Raw genomic sequence first — 12,825 nt, 5'->3', positions numbered from 1 at the left:
TGTCGGCTTCTTATTGGTTGACTGGCTGCTGCTGGGTTGGTTTTCTGAATCAGCGCTGCGAGATTCCAAGAAACTCTTGCTTTCTTACGCCAGAAGAGAAGGGGAGGAGCAATTGACGAAAGTAATATAGAGATAAAACTCGTGCAAAGAGCAGAGACAACGAAGCAGAAAACGGAACCCGGCGATGCGAATTATAAATTGTACCACAGGTATTACTTCGACCGTGGGAAACAAACTGTTTATCTGTTATCAAATGGCATGTTAATTTGTTTTTGGTGTTGCGAAATGTTTTTTGCACGTTACCGATGGAAAGTTGTTCAATGAATATTTGTGGTACATTAAAGTATATCCAAAGCCAACTGCATTGTCCACAAAAGTTTATCACTAATAAAAGTAATTTTTGCTGAGAGGTCTGGTTCTTTTTTATTTTTATTTCTAGTTGGGTATAATTTGGCTGTTCAAAATTGATGTAAATTTGTGATTGATGTAAACTTTTGTGTCTAAGTTGAACAGTAGTGGCATAGAATCACCTAAAGACTTTATTGTCTCTATATTTATTTATTACATTTATATGACTCCCATCTCGTTAACAAGTGACTCTAGACAGCTTACAACATGATGCTTTCTAACACCATCATTTATACAACAAATATCTCACTATGGCCAGACTCTTCATGGTTGAAAGATAATTTCTTTAAACCAATTACACACCTGCATTTTCCTGATACTTTATTGCAATGTAAATAGTGATGTTGAAATGTGGACAAACTGTTACAGCACAAAGACTAATATGGCAATGACTTGGGTTTAATATCTTCTCAAATACAACTTTTTAAAGCTGCAAATTCTCAGATAACAGCCTTTGTTTTCAAGAGTAATAAATCAGACAAAACATTCTGGCACAAGAAAAAATAAAAGGCAAAAAGATGCAAAATCTGGCTTCCCTGGGTATTTTGAATATTTCCAATACCAATCCCACTTTTTTGATGGGCGGCAAGGTGAATGAAATAGGATGAGAAAACCTGAAATGTAAATTCAGTATAACTTTCTTGTGGGACAGCAGAAAGTTTCAACTTCAACCTTTCAAATTTTGGGGACAAATTTGTGACATTTTACCACAATTAACAGAGCTAAAAGTATCTGCTCACGTGTAGTTATGTATTTGCAAAATAGGTAACTTTGTTTAGTCTTTTTATTTGAACTGCATAGGACACAAACGTATAGTTTTGAACTAGAATTATCCCACTTTATATGTGCTACAGTTTTCCGAAATCCTGATAATGCAATCCACTATGATCAAGCTGAACAATTGGTGGACTGTCAAAACATGTGAAAATCAAAAATAGCTGCTCCGATTTAGAAAAAATAAAATAAACCCAATCTTCTTACAGTTGGACAATATCTTTATTCGGGAATAAAGCTCAAAACAAACTTCTGAATAGTTAGTTACCTGCGCTATCACTCAGGATGATCAGAGATTACAGAAATTAAAAAATGTTTTAATTTCTATATGTTTTTACGGAGGCGCCTCATATTTATTTCCTCGTGGCACTAAAACCACTTGTCCAGCAGTTCGACAGCAATTACGTAATCTACTGTAACGTCAGAATCAGATTTAAGATCTTCTTAAAAGCCGGGACATTTTCCCCTCTACAAATCAGAAGGAAAAGGGTTGCGTAATCCCGCTTTCTGTCCCCAACTCCGGAGTGCCTCGAGGCTGCCCCAAAGGCTGAAGGTTATCACGTGCTGGTGAACTTTGGACCGGCAACTCAGCCGAATCCGGGGTTGCGATACTAGTCAGCGCCCATCTTTCCGCGGCATTGAATTGTACGACAGATCCTTTTGCTAAACATACTTGTACATACATACATCGCCATACATTCGCTTTTGCTAAATCACGTGCGTACTTTTCCTCTCTTGAGCGTTTCGGGGCATAACAGAAAAACGTGAAGTGCAAGGAAACAAAAAGACGGATTTTTAAAGTCAAATCGACGACTTTCCCCGCGTGGTTTGCTCCTTCTCTGCGCCTTTGTCTTTCACTCCTGCTTCTGCCTTTATTGTCCATCTCCATTGTGCGCCATTCCTGGCGTCCTTTCTATTGCCTCACAACATTTTCCCGCGGTTTTTTTTTTTTTTTAAGATAGCCTGTTTCTTGTCTACATATTTTTCCCAGCGTTTTGGAGCTGGAGAAATCGTACAAGTAATATGGCCTACTGCGTTTCCTAACTGAGATCGTTCTTCAGTGGCAGTTTTCCTACAGTAACATGACTTTTCAGACAGTTGTGACTCATCCATCAACTTGATATAGTCTTTAAATGGATTTCACAATGGGCATGCAAAACATGCCCTTCTAGTCAAACTAGGCTACTTAAGCACTTGATGCCTTACTTAGTGGAATATTTATTTATGTGAAAAGTTCCCCAAAGTACATCATTTGCTCTCTTTTTTCAGCATTAAAGACTGAGAAGATAGATGATATAAAGCAGAAGGAAGGTTTTGCTCCCATTAAACCTGTGGTGACTCAGCCATATTAAAACAAATATTAATTGCTTAGATTTCCTCTGGTCAACAAATATATTTGATGAACAAAATGCTCCCAGCTTATCTTGTAGGAAGAGAAACAAAAGCTATGTGGTTTAGTTCATGTTTTTCAGGTTTTCCCAGGCTGTCAGGTTTAGGCCTGGAGACAAAAAAAGTTAAAGCAACTCTAAAGTAGCAGTTCTAAGGTTACCATATTTTGTAATAATCAGGGGTGGGGGTGGGGATAAATGGTTTCCATCACGTTTTTCTCTCACACCTTTGAGAAAAAAATATTTCTGACATTCTAAGTATTCTGCCCTTTTAACTTTTTAGATGAAATAATTATTTTAAGACAGTCAAATCAACTTTGCTTCAGTTTTTAAAATCTGTGTGGTAAGACCTGCAGATAGAAATTATGACTGAAAATGATAGCTATAAATCAACATAAGGTTTTTTTTTATTACTTGGTCTTATATTCTAGTTAATTTCCAATAGGGTTATCAAACTTCAAGCAATTTGTCTTCATGTCTCCAGCGGGCATAGCATAATTAAATACTGTTCAGCTTTTCAGATATCTAACTTGATATCTCTTCCTGAGCATCCTTTTTCCTTGGTGCAGCACTACCCTAATAAGTGTTGGGCAAAGTTAACAAACTCAGCTTTGTGACCTTAATTAAATTATTAGTACTTTCCAGCCAATTGCACTGCTGCCTGACATTATAGGATCTTAATCTGTTACATCCTGAAAACTTTGGTTTCCTAAGGGGCCCTAATGCATTTCTGTGATTGAAAAACCAGTCTTATCTGTTGTAGAACCTGGGGGCATTTACAACAGTTTGCATGTTCACAACTGGCTTTCAACAAGCAGAGTCAATGGAGAAGCCAGCAGTAAAATTGCAACTTGAAGTAATATCATGCTTAATAACCACAGCAGAACTGATGTCATAAAATCAATACAATCACATAACGTCTCACTTAACAACCATGTTGCATGTGATGGAGTTGCTGGTACCAGTTGTGATTGCTAAGTGAAGACTACTTGTATCTATACAGTACAGGTAGACCTCAACTTACAACAGGAATTGAGTTTGGAATTTCCATCACTTAGTGTCATGGTCATAAATTATGATGGCATTGCTTAGCAACAGCAATCCCTGCAGGCCCAGTTGCCATCATTAACTACATCCCATGGTCATTAAGCAAAGCAACCTCCTGCTTGCTTCTCACAACCAAGTCAATGGGTTACCTTTAGTACTAGCTTTATGAGTTGAAGAATAGGACTTGCTTCTGAATAGTTAAAATATACTTTGAGCCATTTGCAAAGAATTTCAAAATGTCATACTGAAGTACTAATGGGATTTATTAAAATGATCCAATTTAGGCATAAAATAAGATAACAAGAATGTTTTGGCTTAGAACACCATGTTTCATATTGATAAGTACTACATTCAAACATCCAACTTCACTATCAAAGAGAATGACATTAAAATAGCTTTCTAATAGCTTGAGTTGTATCATATCTTTAAATCTTTTTGACAACCACATTTTTATATTACAGATTGGATTACCTTCTCATGGTTAGCAAACAAAATGAATGATGTTAGAAGTCAGTCACTGTTTTTCAGCAGTCTACCTGAACTGCAGAAGCTTTATGCTTTGAAGATTATACTGAGTTCTCAACTGGCAGCAACTGAAGTTAGAACGGAGCAATGGAAGATGTGCAAGTAAAATTTGAAATAGATTAAGTTTAAAAAAGTATAAAATACAGGATGACACATTGCTTAGGTTTACCATATTTTGATTAAAAGCATTGTCAGCACAGAATCTGACTTAATTACACCTTTCTTCCTGAAATCTGACAGGCATACACCAGATGACAGGCAGGCCAATGATGGTGAAACTATGACCCATTTTTCAAAGGTGACATGCCATGATGTTTGGATGACATACCAACATTCATGAACACTTGAAAACAACTGTTCTCGAAAGCATGCCCCTTTCTGTCATGGAGTGATGCTGCAGAGGCCACATGAGAATGGGGTCTTTAGATCCGGGCTGTCAAATGCATCACATGCTGGCCACACCCACGCCTGGTTTAAGGAAGGGGAGAAAGTCCCAATACATCACCTGATGCTACCGTGACATGAGTTTGACACCCCTGCTCTAGACTCTCCAAAAATGAGTTCGTTTTACATGTATTTAAATTTTGTATTTATTTATACAATACACACATCATTGGCATGTTTTTAATTAATGTACATTTTTTAAAAAACGTTTCCCTTTTGTTTGGGATATATGTGTGTGAGAGACATGACACCAGAGTCAAGTTAGGCATTTTCCAAATACTTGACAAACCAAGTGCAAAAGGTTTGCCATCACATTCCTGTGAAGCCTTGAAAATCCAGATTTAATACAAGCACTGAAGTAGAGTGAGATTGAAGCCAATAAAGTTTTTGCTAAAGGGGAGGGATGACATGGGGAGTTTTTATACTTTTACTGCATTTATTGCTGTTTGTAAGCCACCCAGAATTATGATGCTTAAAATGAACAGCTGTTATAATTAATAGAAATAAAGCTTTGCATTGATTATGCCTGGTGACACAAAGAATGACTCTTGTTCTGTCAATGTTAAGTTGCATTTGAAACATGTTAGTTGTAGCTCAAACTGTAGCAATTCTTTCATTTGCATACTTTAATACAGTTCATATTTTAACACCTCACAGGTATCAAACTCACAGCTTCCTATTGCTGTCACGGGATATTCTGTGGGTTTTTTCCCCCTTCATGGAGCTTGGGTGGACATGGTCAGAGCATAACTAATCCAGCCCGCAGGCCAGATGTGATATTCAGCAAGTTCTGACCAGTGCTGGAGAACCGGTAGCGGAAATTTTGAGTAGTGAATACTACCTCTGATTGGAGATTTTACAGCATCCTTCACCTGCCACCAAGCCATGCCCACAGAACCAGTAGCAAAAAAATTGAATCCCACCACTGCCACAGGCCGCCACACCTACCTGATTGCAAGCAGAATTTGATGCTTTTGTTATGGAAAAAGATTTTTTACCTTTATGATTGAACTCAGCTTTATAATTGCACATATTTAAAAAAACCAGCAAAAATAAAGCTTTTATTTTAAAAACCTAGTCTCTTTTATAATGGTATAAATGTCTCGTGTGAAGAGGAATCTCCAAATTCGGTTTCAGTTTCAATTTAAGTAAATGTTATTCCAATTCTACTTTCAATAGAATAACTGGCACATCAATTTTTGCTATCCAGTGCTGGCATAATTTTAGAACTGGACCAGTAGGATTTGCATACAATAATGAATAATGAGAACAGCAGAGTAACAGTTCATTAGAACAAAGTTCTTTTTTATTTTTGCTTATTTTCTATGTCTTATGATGTTTGCTTTTATTATTAGAAGAAGTTTAAGCTGTTAAGATTTTTTAAAAACTCTACTAAAAAGGGTTAGGATTTTTTCCCTTCAGGGATAAAACTTTGAGGGCTGGAATGCTATCATTGTGATTCTTAATTTGGGAGGCAAGGGCCATTGATTTTAATGCTTGTGGAAGCATTCCAAACTTAGTAAGGTCAAGAAAAAGAAGTAGGCCAAATTAGTTTAATAGTAAATTAGTAAATATTAAATTTAATATATCGTTTGTATGATTACCTGTTTATTTTTATTACCTTCCTCTCTTGTCAAAGAAAAAAAATATTTGTTAGCAAGTTTTAAAGATTCCATGCCTTATATACAAATCTTAATTAAAAGTATAAAATTATTAAGATTAATGACAAGCTTTTAATATTTTCCTAGGCAACTCCTGCTGCTGTGTCAAGGTATCATTTCTTCACCTGTTCCTGGAACACTGAATCAAATTTTAGTAATTATGACGGTCAGAAATATTAAATGTTATTAATTAAAAATAATAAAAAGAATTTCAGTTTATGCAGCTTAAAAATGTATAGTTAGTCAATAGGAAGCTCTTACATATCTCTTAGAGTGCTTTGTTTCAAAAAGCATTTTTCCCTTTTAGCCTACTGAAGGTAAGCAGATATGTATTTCACACCCTCAATTTATACTAAATGGATAAAAAAAGACCTAAGAACTTATCAATATTTATCATAACATATTTTACCTACTATAAAATACACCTGATCAGCCTTTTATTGTTCTTTATTCATCAACAGGAAACAGTGCTATTTTTGTTCTTCATATGCCCTTTCAGTCTTCCTCTCCCTTGCGTGTTAGATGTCTCTTGAATTTCATCTTGTCCTCCATAAGTAAACAAAATGACTAGGTGGATTGCTTTTATGTTGGTTTTATTTCCCAAATCCTGATTGCAGGAACATTTTGCTCAACTTCTGCTGCAATTTAAGATGTTAAGGAAGGAATATGTCTAACTTTGTCATGAAACCCAATCTTAATGCTTCTGATTGATTTTATAATCCCTGTTAATGTTATATTTGATTTTATCTGAAAATTGCAATGTTCTTTTTATAATAATTATATTAAGTTTTAATCTTAATATTATTGCACTTATACTTTATAAGATTATACAGTAAAAACTAATACAAACTTGAAAAAAGAGCAAAAGATGCAAAAAAAGGAAAGGATAATAAGAATATAGTAAAGAAAAATAAAAAATATATAAAGAAGTGGCTTCTCATCTATTCTCACAATAAGTAGAAACAATTTTAGCAACTTATCACCTCTTAAAATACAACAGATGAGTTTTTACTTCCCATAAATCATCTCTTATCTATAAACAAATATATAAAGCATTGTTACTTCAGTCTCCAGCAAAAGTCTATTAAGGGTTATCAGAAAAAAATAACATCTGTTTTAACCTTGATCAGATAAACCAACTTTATATTCCTTCCATTTCTCCGTATCAGTTTGTGTCCATTCAAATAATGTTGTAGAACTGGATATGTTTTCATTTTTTCTTTGTTCCTTCTCTTGAGTTTCTTTGAAACTTTAACAAACTGATTTGTAAATCCAAATGTGTTTTTCCTCCATAACATATTTTAGACATAAAGTTTCCATGTAGGCAGCTATCACTGTTAATGCTAACGTCAGAATCCATTTTTCAAAAATATCCTTCATTATATCCAATGTTAGAATATTTTGCATCATTCTGTAATTATTGGTTGAGTTTGTGTTGTCCTTTAATTTTCATCTTTGGTTCCCTCTAGAGTCCAGTTGTTTAAATCTTATGTTTTTTAAAAGTTCAAAACAAAAGCATTTTCCTATGGGAAGAATTCTTTATAATCAATTTCAAACTCTTATTTAAAATTTATTTGTACCCTTAACTGTTTATAACTTTCTAAAATCAAAGTTTTAATTGGCTGTTTGCTGTTCATTAAAAAATGTGTTGTTACACTTGTAGCTGAAACTTACAAAGGATTAAAAAAAAACTCATCAGGTACAATCAGACATGATTCAAAGGTTTCTAATAGCTGAAAAGCAGTTAACCAGAAATTTCCAAAAGTGATTAGAAAGGGAAGTATACATTACTTAATGTCCTTTCAAAAGTTCCAACCATGATTTGAGCAAGATGGCTATTCTGTCATCTCACAAAGCTCTAAATCCAAGGAACTGCTATCTAGAGTACTTGTATCCCACAATCATTTGTAGAGTTAGGGTTAGGGTTAGGGTTAGAGTTACTCCTCCAATTTACTAATTTCTGTCTGTTTGTCTGTCTGTCTGTGCAGAGAGCCACATAAATGCATACAATGTGTTTGAAAGCAGGGAGTGAAAGTAAACTATTTGTTTTCTCATTTAGGTGGTATGGGAATAAGAGGTTTTTTCTGATTTCTGAGGCTGTGGTAGTTAAAGGTTTGAGTTTCATTTTTTAAAATTGCCCTATTGGTCACGCAGCTCTGAAGCAAATTCAAATTCAAATCATAATAAGGTTGCCTTCAAAGGTTGGCTTATGACAGACAGATGGCAGGGAAAAAGTGAAATCTCTCTTATGTGAATGTGCCCTGAATCTTATCATAACTTTGCATCAGTCAACCTGTTTATTCAATAGCTCCTCCCTATTTTTCTGTTCTTAAAGGCTACATTTTCTTAATTACAAATTTACATCTCAGAAGCTCTGATTTGTCTCTCTTGATTTCTTACATATTTTATGGAAGTTGTCTTTCAGATTAAAATGCTCAGTTGGTTTCAATTTTGGACATGTTAACAATAGTATTAAATGAGTTTCTTCTATTTGAGAAATGAGTTTCTTCTATTTTCTTCTAAATGAAAAACTGCCAAGGGCCTGTCCTATAGTAGAAACAATACCTTTCACTTGTATTTCCCAAAGGATTCATGTTTCAGGACGATTTATTCAAGAATAGGTAAAAGACAAAAAAAGAGTTTAAAAAGGAAATATATGCTGAAACTTATTTTTTGCTTGTTTTAGATACCCTTTTACAAATCAGGAACATTTCAAGTTTATGTGGACAAACACGGAGCTACAGTAAGTCATGAACATTATTTTTTCTGGTTGTTCTTCTATATACAAGATGCATGTATATTGTTACAGGTTGTTGGAAAATTACATTTTATGTACTTAAATATGAAAAAATTGAATGCTTGTTTACTGTATCTGAGTTTTAGATATTTTAATTTCATTTTATGACATAATATGGGCATTTAGTTCAATGCAATTCATATCCAATATTGATGATATATTATTCCGCAAACTTGGCAATACTTTCTGTATCAAATTCATCTCCGAGATTTCTTAGCAATCAACATGCTAACTGGACAATTTATTTTTATTTTTTATTTATTTGATTTGTCAATCGCTTACAAGATACAGGTATAAGAATAAACATAGTTTTGAATACATAAGATAGATACTTATAAGAAAAATAAAAAGAAACAATAGGACACGGATTGGTGCGGTAGACATGATTGGTGCGCGTATGCACGCCCCTTCAGGCCTCTTAGGAAGGGATGAGGTCAATAGTAGACAGTCTAAGGTTAACGTTTTTGGGGTTTGGGGAAGAAACCATAGAGTCAAGTAGAGTATTCCAAACATTGACCATTCTGTTGCTGAAGTCATATTTTCTGAAGTCAAGTTTGGTACGGTTAACCTTGAGTTTGTATCTATTGTTTGATCTTGTATTGTTATGGTTGAAGCTGAAGTATTCGTTTGCAGGTAGGACATTGCAATGTATGATTTTATATACTATATTTAGATCAGACCAGAGGCGGCGTAGTTCTAGGTTTTCTAGGTCTAGGGTTTCAAGTCTGGTAGCATAAGGTATTCTGCAATGAGTAGAGGAGTGGGGAACTCTTCTTGTGAAATATTTCTGGACTTTTTCAATTGTGTTAATATCACATACATGATATGGGTTCCAGACTGATGAGCTGTATTCAAATATAGGTCTAGCAAATGTTTTGCATGCTCCAGTTAGTAGTGTGATATTACCAGAGAAGAAGCTACGTAGGATTAGATTAACAATTCTTAATACCTTTTTGGCTATGTAGTTACTGTGGGCTCTAGCACTTAGATCATTAGAGATGAGTACTCCAAAGTCCTTGACAGAGTTTGGATCCTCAACAAGGTCTTGACTATTTAGCTGGTATTTTATTTTCTGGGTTTTTGTTTTTTTTTTTTTTTGCCAATATGTAAGACAGAGCACTTATTTGTTGAGATTTGAAGTTGCCACTTGATTGACCATTCTGATACATAGTCAAGGTCTTTTTGGAGGGTAGTAGTATTGTCTGTGGTGTTGAATAGCTTTATATCATCAGCGAAGAGAACGCAATTGCTCTTAATATGATCACAGAGGTCATTTATGTAGAGTATGAAGAGAGTTGGGGGAAACTACTGTTGACAGGTACAGAATTTGATATGACGCTCCCACTTTTGACCATTTGTTGTTTGTTTGACAGGAATGCTTCTATCCAGTTATGCAGGTATCCAGAGATACCATAAGATTTTAGTTTTAGTAGTAGTTTGTCATGTACCAGTGAATCAAAGGCTTTACAGAAGTCTATGTAGATTGTGTCTATTGTTTTGCCCTGATTGAGTTGTGTAGTCCATATGTTTTTGCGGTGTAAGAGTTGCAGATTACATGATAGTTTTTTTCTGAAACCAAATTGTTTATTAGAGAGTAGGTTGTTTGTCTGTAAGTGGAGGAAAATAGATTGGTTAATAATTGATTCCATGACTTTACAGGTGATGCAGCATAAGGAGATTGGTCTGTAATTTTCAACTAGGCTGGGATCTCCCTTTTTGAAGATGGAATGACCGTGGCTTGTGACCATAGGTTAGGCAAGGAGCTGGTCCTGAAAGATTTTTCAAAGATTATGCTTAGAGGTTCAGCTATGGCAGTGGATAGCTTTTTTAAGAAGTAGGCACATATTCCATCCGGTCCAATAGATAGAGATGATTTTAGATTGTGCAGTGCTTTTTCAACAATGTCTTCTGTAAAATCTTTATGTATTAGATCATTGCTGTTTACAAATACTGAGCCAAGGAATGTGTTAAAGAGGTTTGCTTTGATGGTGTCATCATTGCAATCTTTGCCATTAGGTCCTTTCAGTGGTGGGATGGACCTTGAGTCTTTTAGTTTGTTGTTTACAAAATTGTAGAAAGCACGGGTGGAATTTGTGTGTAGAAGGTTTTCCTCTTGTTTAATGTGATAATTAGTGTGTTCAGTTTTTATCTGGTGGCATAGATTTTTGTATCAGCTTTTGAAGTTGGCAACGTGACCAGATTTGTTTTTTCGCCAAAGTGATCTCTTTTTGGATTGAAGCTTCCTTATTGTTATGGGTAATCTGTTTTTCCTGGATTTGGGAGTTGTTATTGGTACATATAGTTTGATGGCTCTTTTGATTTCCAGTAAGAATATGTTGTAATGTTCTTCAACAGTATTGCATCCAGAAATTGCCAATCAAGTGAAGAGAGATCATTGATTATAAGATCATAGTTGCCTTTTTTGAAGTTATAATTGGGGATTTTGTCATTGTGATTATTTTCGTGTGGACGTATGTTGAGACAAAAGTCAATCATGTTGTGGTCACTGTTGGAAAAGGGTTCTTTAATTTGTATTCCGTAAACTGAATTCAAACTATTGCAGAAGATGAGATTGAGGCAGTTTTAACAACTGCCTCGATCTCATCTTCTGCAATAGTTTGAATTCAATTTACATTAAGTTAAGTTAAGTCTAGTGTTGTTGGTTACTAGTTGTTCCAATCCCATATTTGTTACAGCATTGTAGAAGGTTGCATGTATGGGTTCAGTTGTACATTCATTTAGGGTCCAGTTAATATGAGGTAGGTTGAAGTCACCAAGAGAGATAAAAGCATGTGGGCAGGATGCTGCCCATGTTAGTAGTGAATTTAGCTTGTTTACATGTTTGATGTCATAATCAGGGGCTGTAACATAGTAAGAACCAAAACATGATATTTAAGGTCAGTTCACAGATAGTGGTCTCAGGAAGAGCAAGCTCTTGGGTAACTTGGATGTCTTTTAAATGTAAGGACTTTTTATAGAAGATAGCAACACCACCTCCTCTATGGATTTCACGATCAGATTGGTAAACATGATAGTCTCTTACTGAGATAATGGAGTCAGGGAGAGATGCGTTGAGCCATGTTTCACAGACAAATACGATGTCGAATTTAGCCGTATTTAGTAAGAGGAGAAATTCAAGGTATTTTATTTACAAGGTTTCTTGCATTGAGTGCTTGCATTTAAGGCCAGTTGTAGTTTAAATTGAGGTAGTTGGGGGGGGGGTGCCTAGTCTTGGGTGATGGTGGATTGGTTGAAGTAGGGTTGGATGCTGAGTTGTGGGTTGTGTGACTTTCTTTTGATACAGTCTGCACGGTAATCAATGTACAGGTCCTTCTCTCCACTGTCTAGACCAGAGGCAGTATTCAGCAGGTTCTGACCAGTTCTGGAGAACCGGTAGTGGAAATTTGGAGTCGTTCAAGAACTGGCAAATACCCCCTCTGACTGGAGATTTTACAGCATCCTTCCCCTGCCATGCCCATCAAGCCATGCCCACAGAACTGGTAGTAAAAAAAATTCAATCCCACCACTGGTCTAGACAATTTTTGAGTTCTGTGCGTAGTGTACGGGAGCGGGCATGTTGCTGTAGGGTTAGGTCAGGATGAGATCAGAGTTTTTTTTGGTTGGTAACTGAAATCCAAATATTTGGAAGCTGACCAAATTATGGAAAGTAGGTGTAAGTGATGGCAGATCTGATGTGCAGGGATTCCAAGTTGTCTCCCAACCTATCGGAGAACCATAAGAATAATCTCGTATTATAATTATGTCACTGTAAGGGGCTTGA

General features: G+C 35.5%; 1 protein-coding gene across 10 annotated transcripts in view; it reads left to right on the top strand.

Annotated features, from left to right (window-relative positions):
- The first annotated feature begins 27 nt into the window (after window positions 1–27).
- The window catches only part of C3H18orf63 (chromosome 3 C18orf63 homolog), a 33,687-nt gene continuing 20,889 nt past the window's right edge, over window positions 28–12,825 (top strand). For 2 of the 10 annotated variants that reach the window (XM_087931017.1, XM_087931014.1), the window contains exons 1-2: window positions 28–209; window positions 8,934–8,990. In XM_087931017.1, the coding sequence (XP_087787143.1) occupies window positions 8,968–8,990 (23 nt within the window). In that variant the 5' untranslated portion in view covers window positions 28–209; window positions 8,934–8,967. Of the gene's footprint in view, window positions 210–1,735; window positions 1,900–4,078; window positions 4,245–6,334; window positions 6,414–8,933; window positions 8,991–12,825 lie in introns of those variants that run through there. The other 8 variants (XM_087931010.1, XM_087931018.1, XM_087931012.1 and 5 more) reach the window with 8 other exon arrangements.

The sequence above is a fragment of the Pseudonaja textilis genome, chromosome 3 (assembly GCF_049901715.1).
Source record: "Pseudonaja textilis isolate UNSWEBS1 chromosome 3, rPseTex1.2, whole genome shotgun sequence".
Taxonomy (NCBI): Eukaryota; Metazoa; Chordata; class Lepidosauria; order Squamata; family Elapidae; genus Pseudonaja; species Pseudonaja textilis.
The sequence above is the reverse complement of the archived record's forward strand: the minus strand, read 5'-3'. Positions and strand labels throughout refer to the sequence as shown.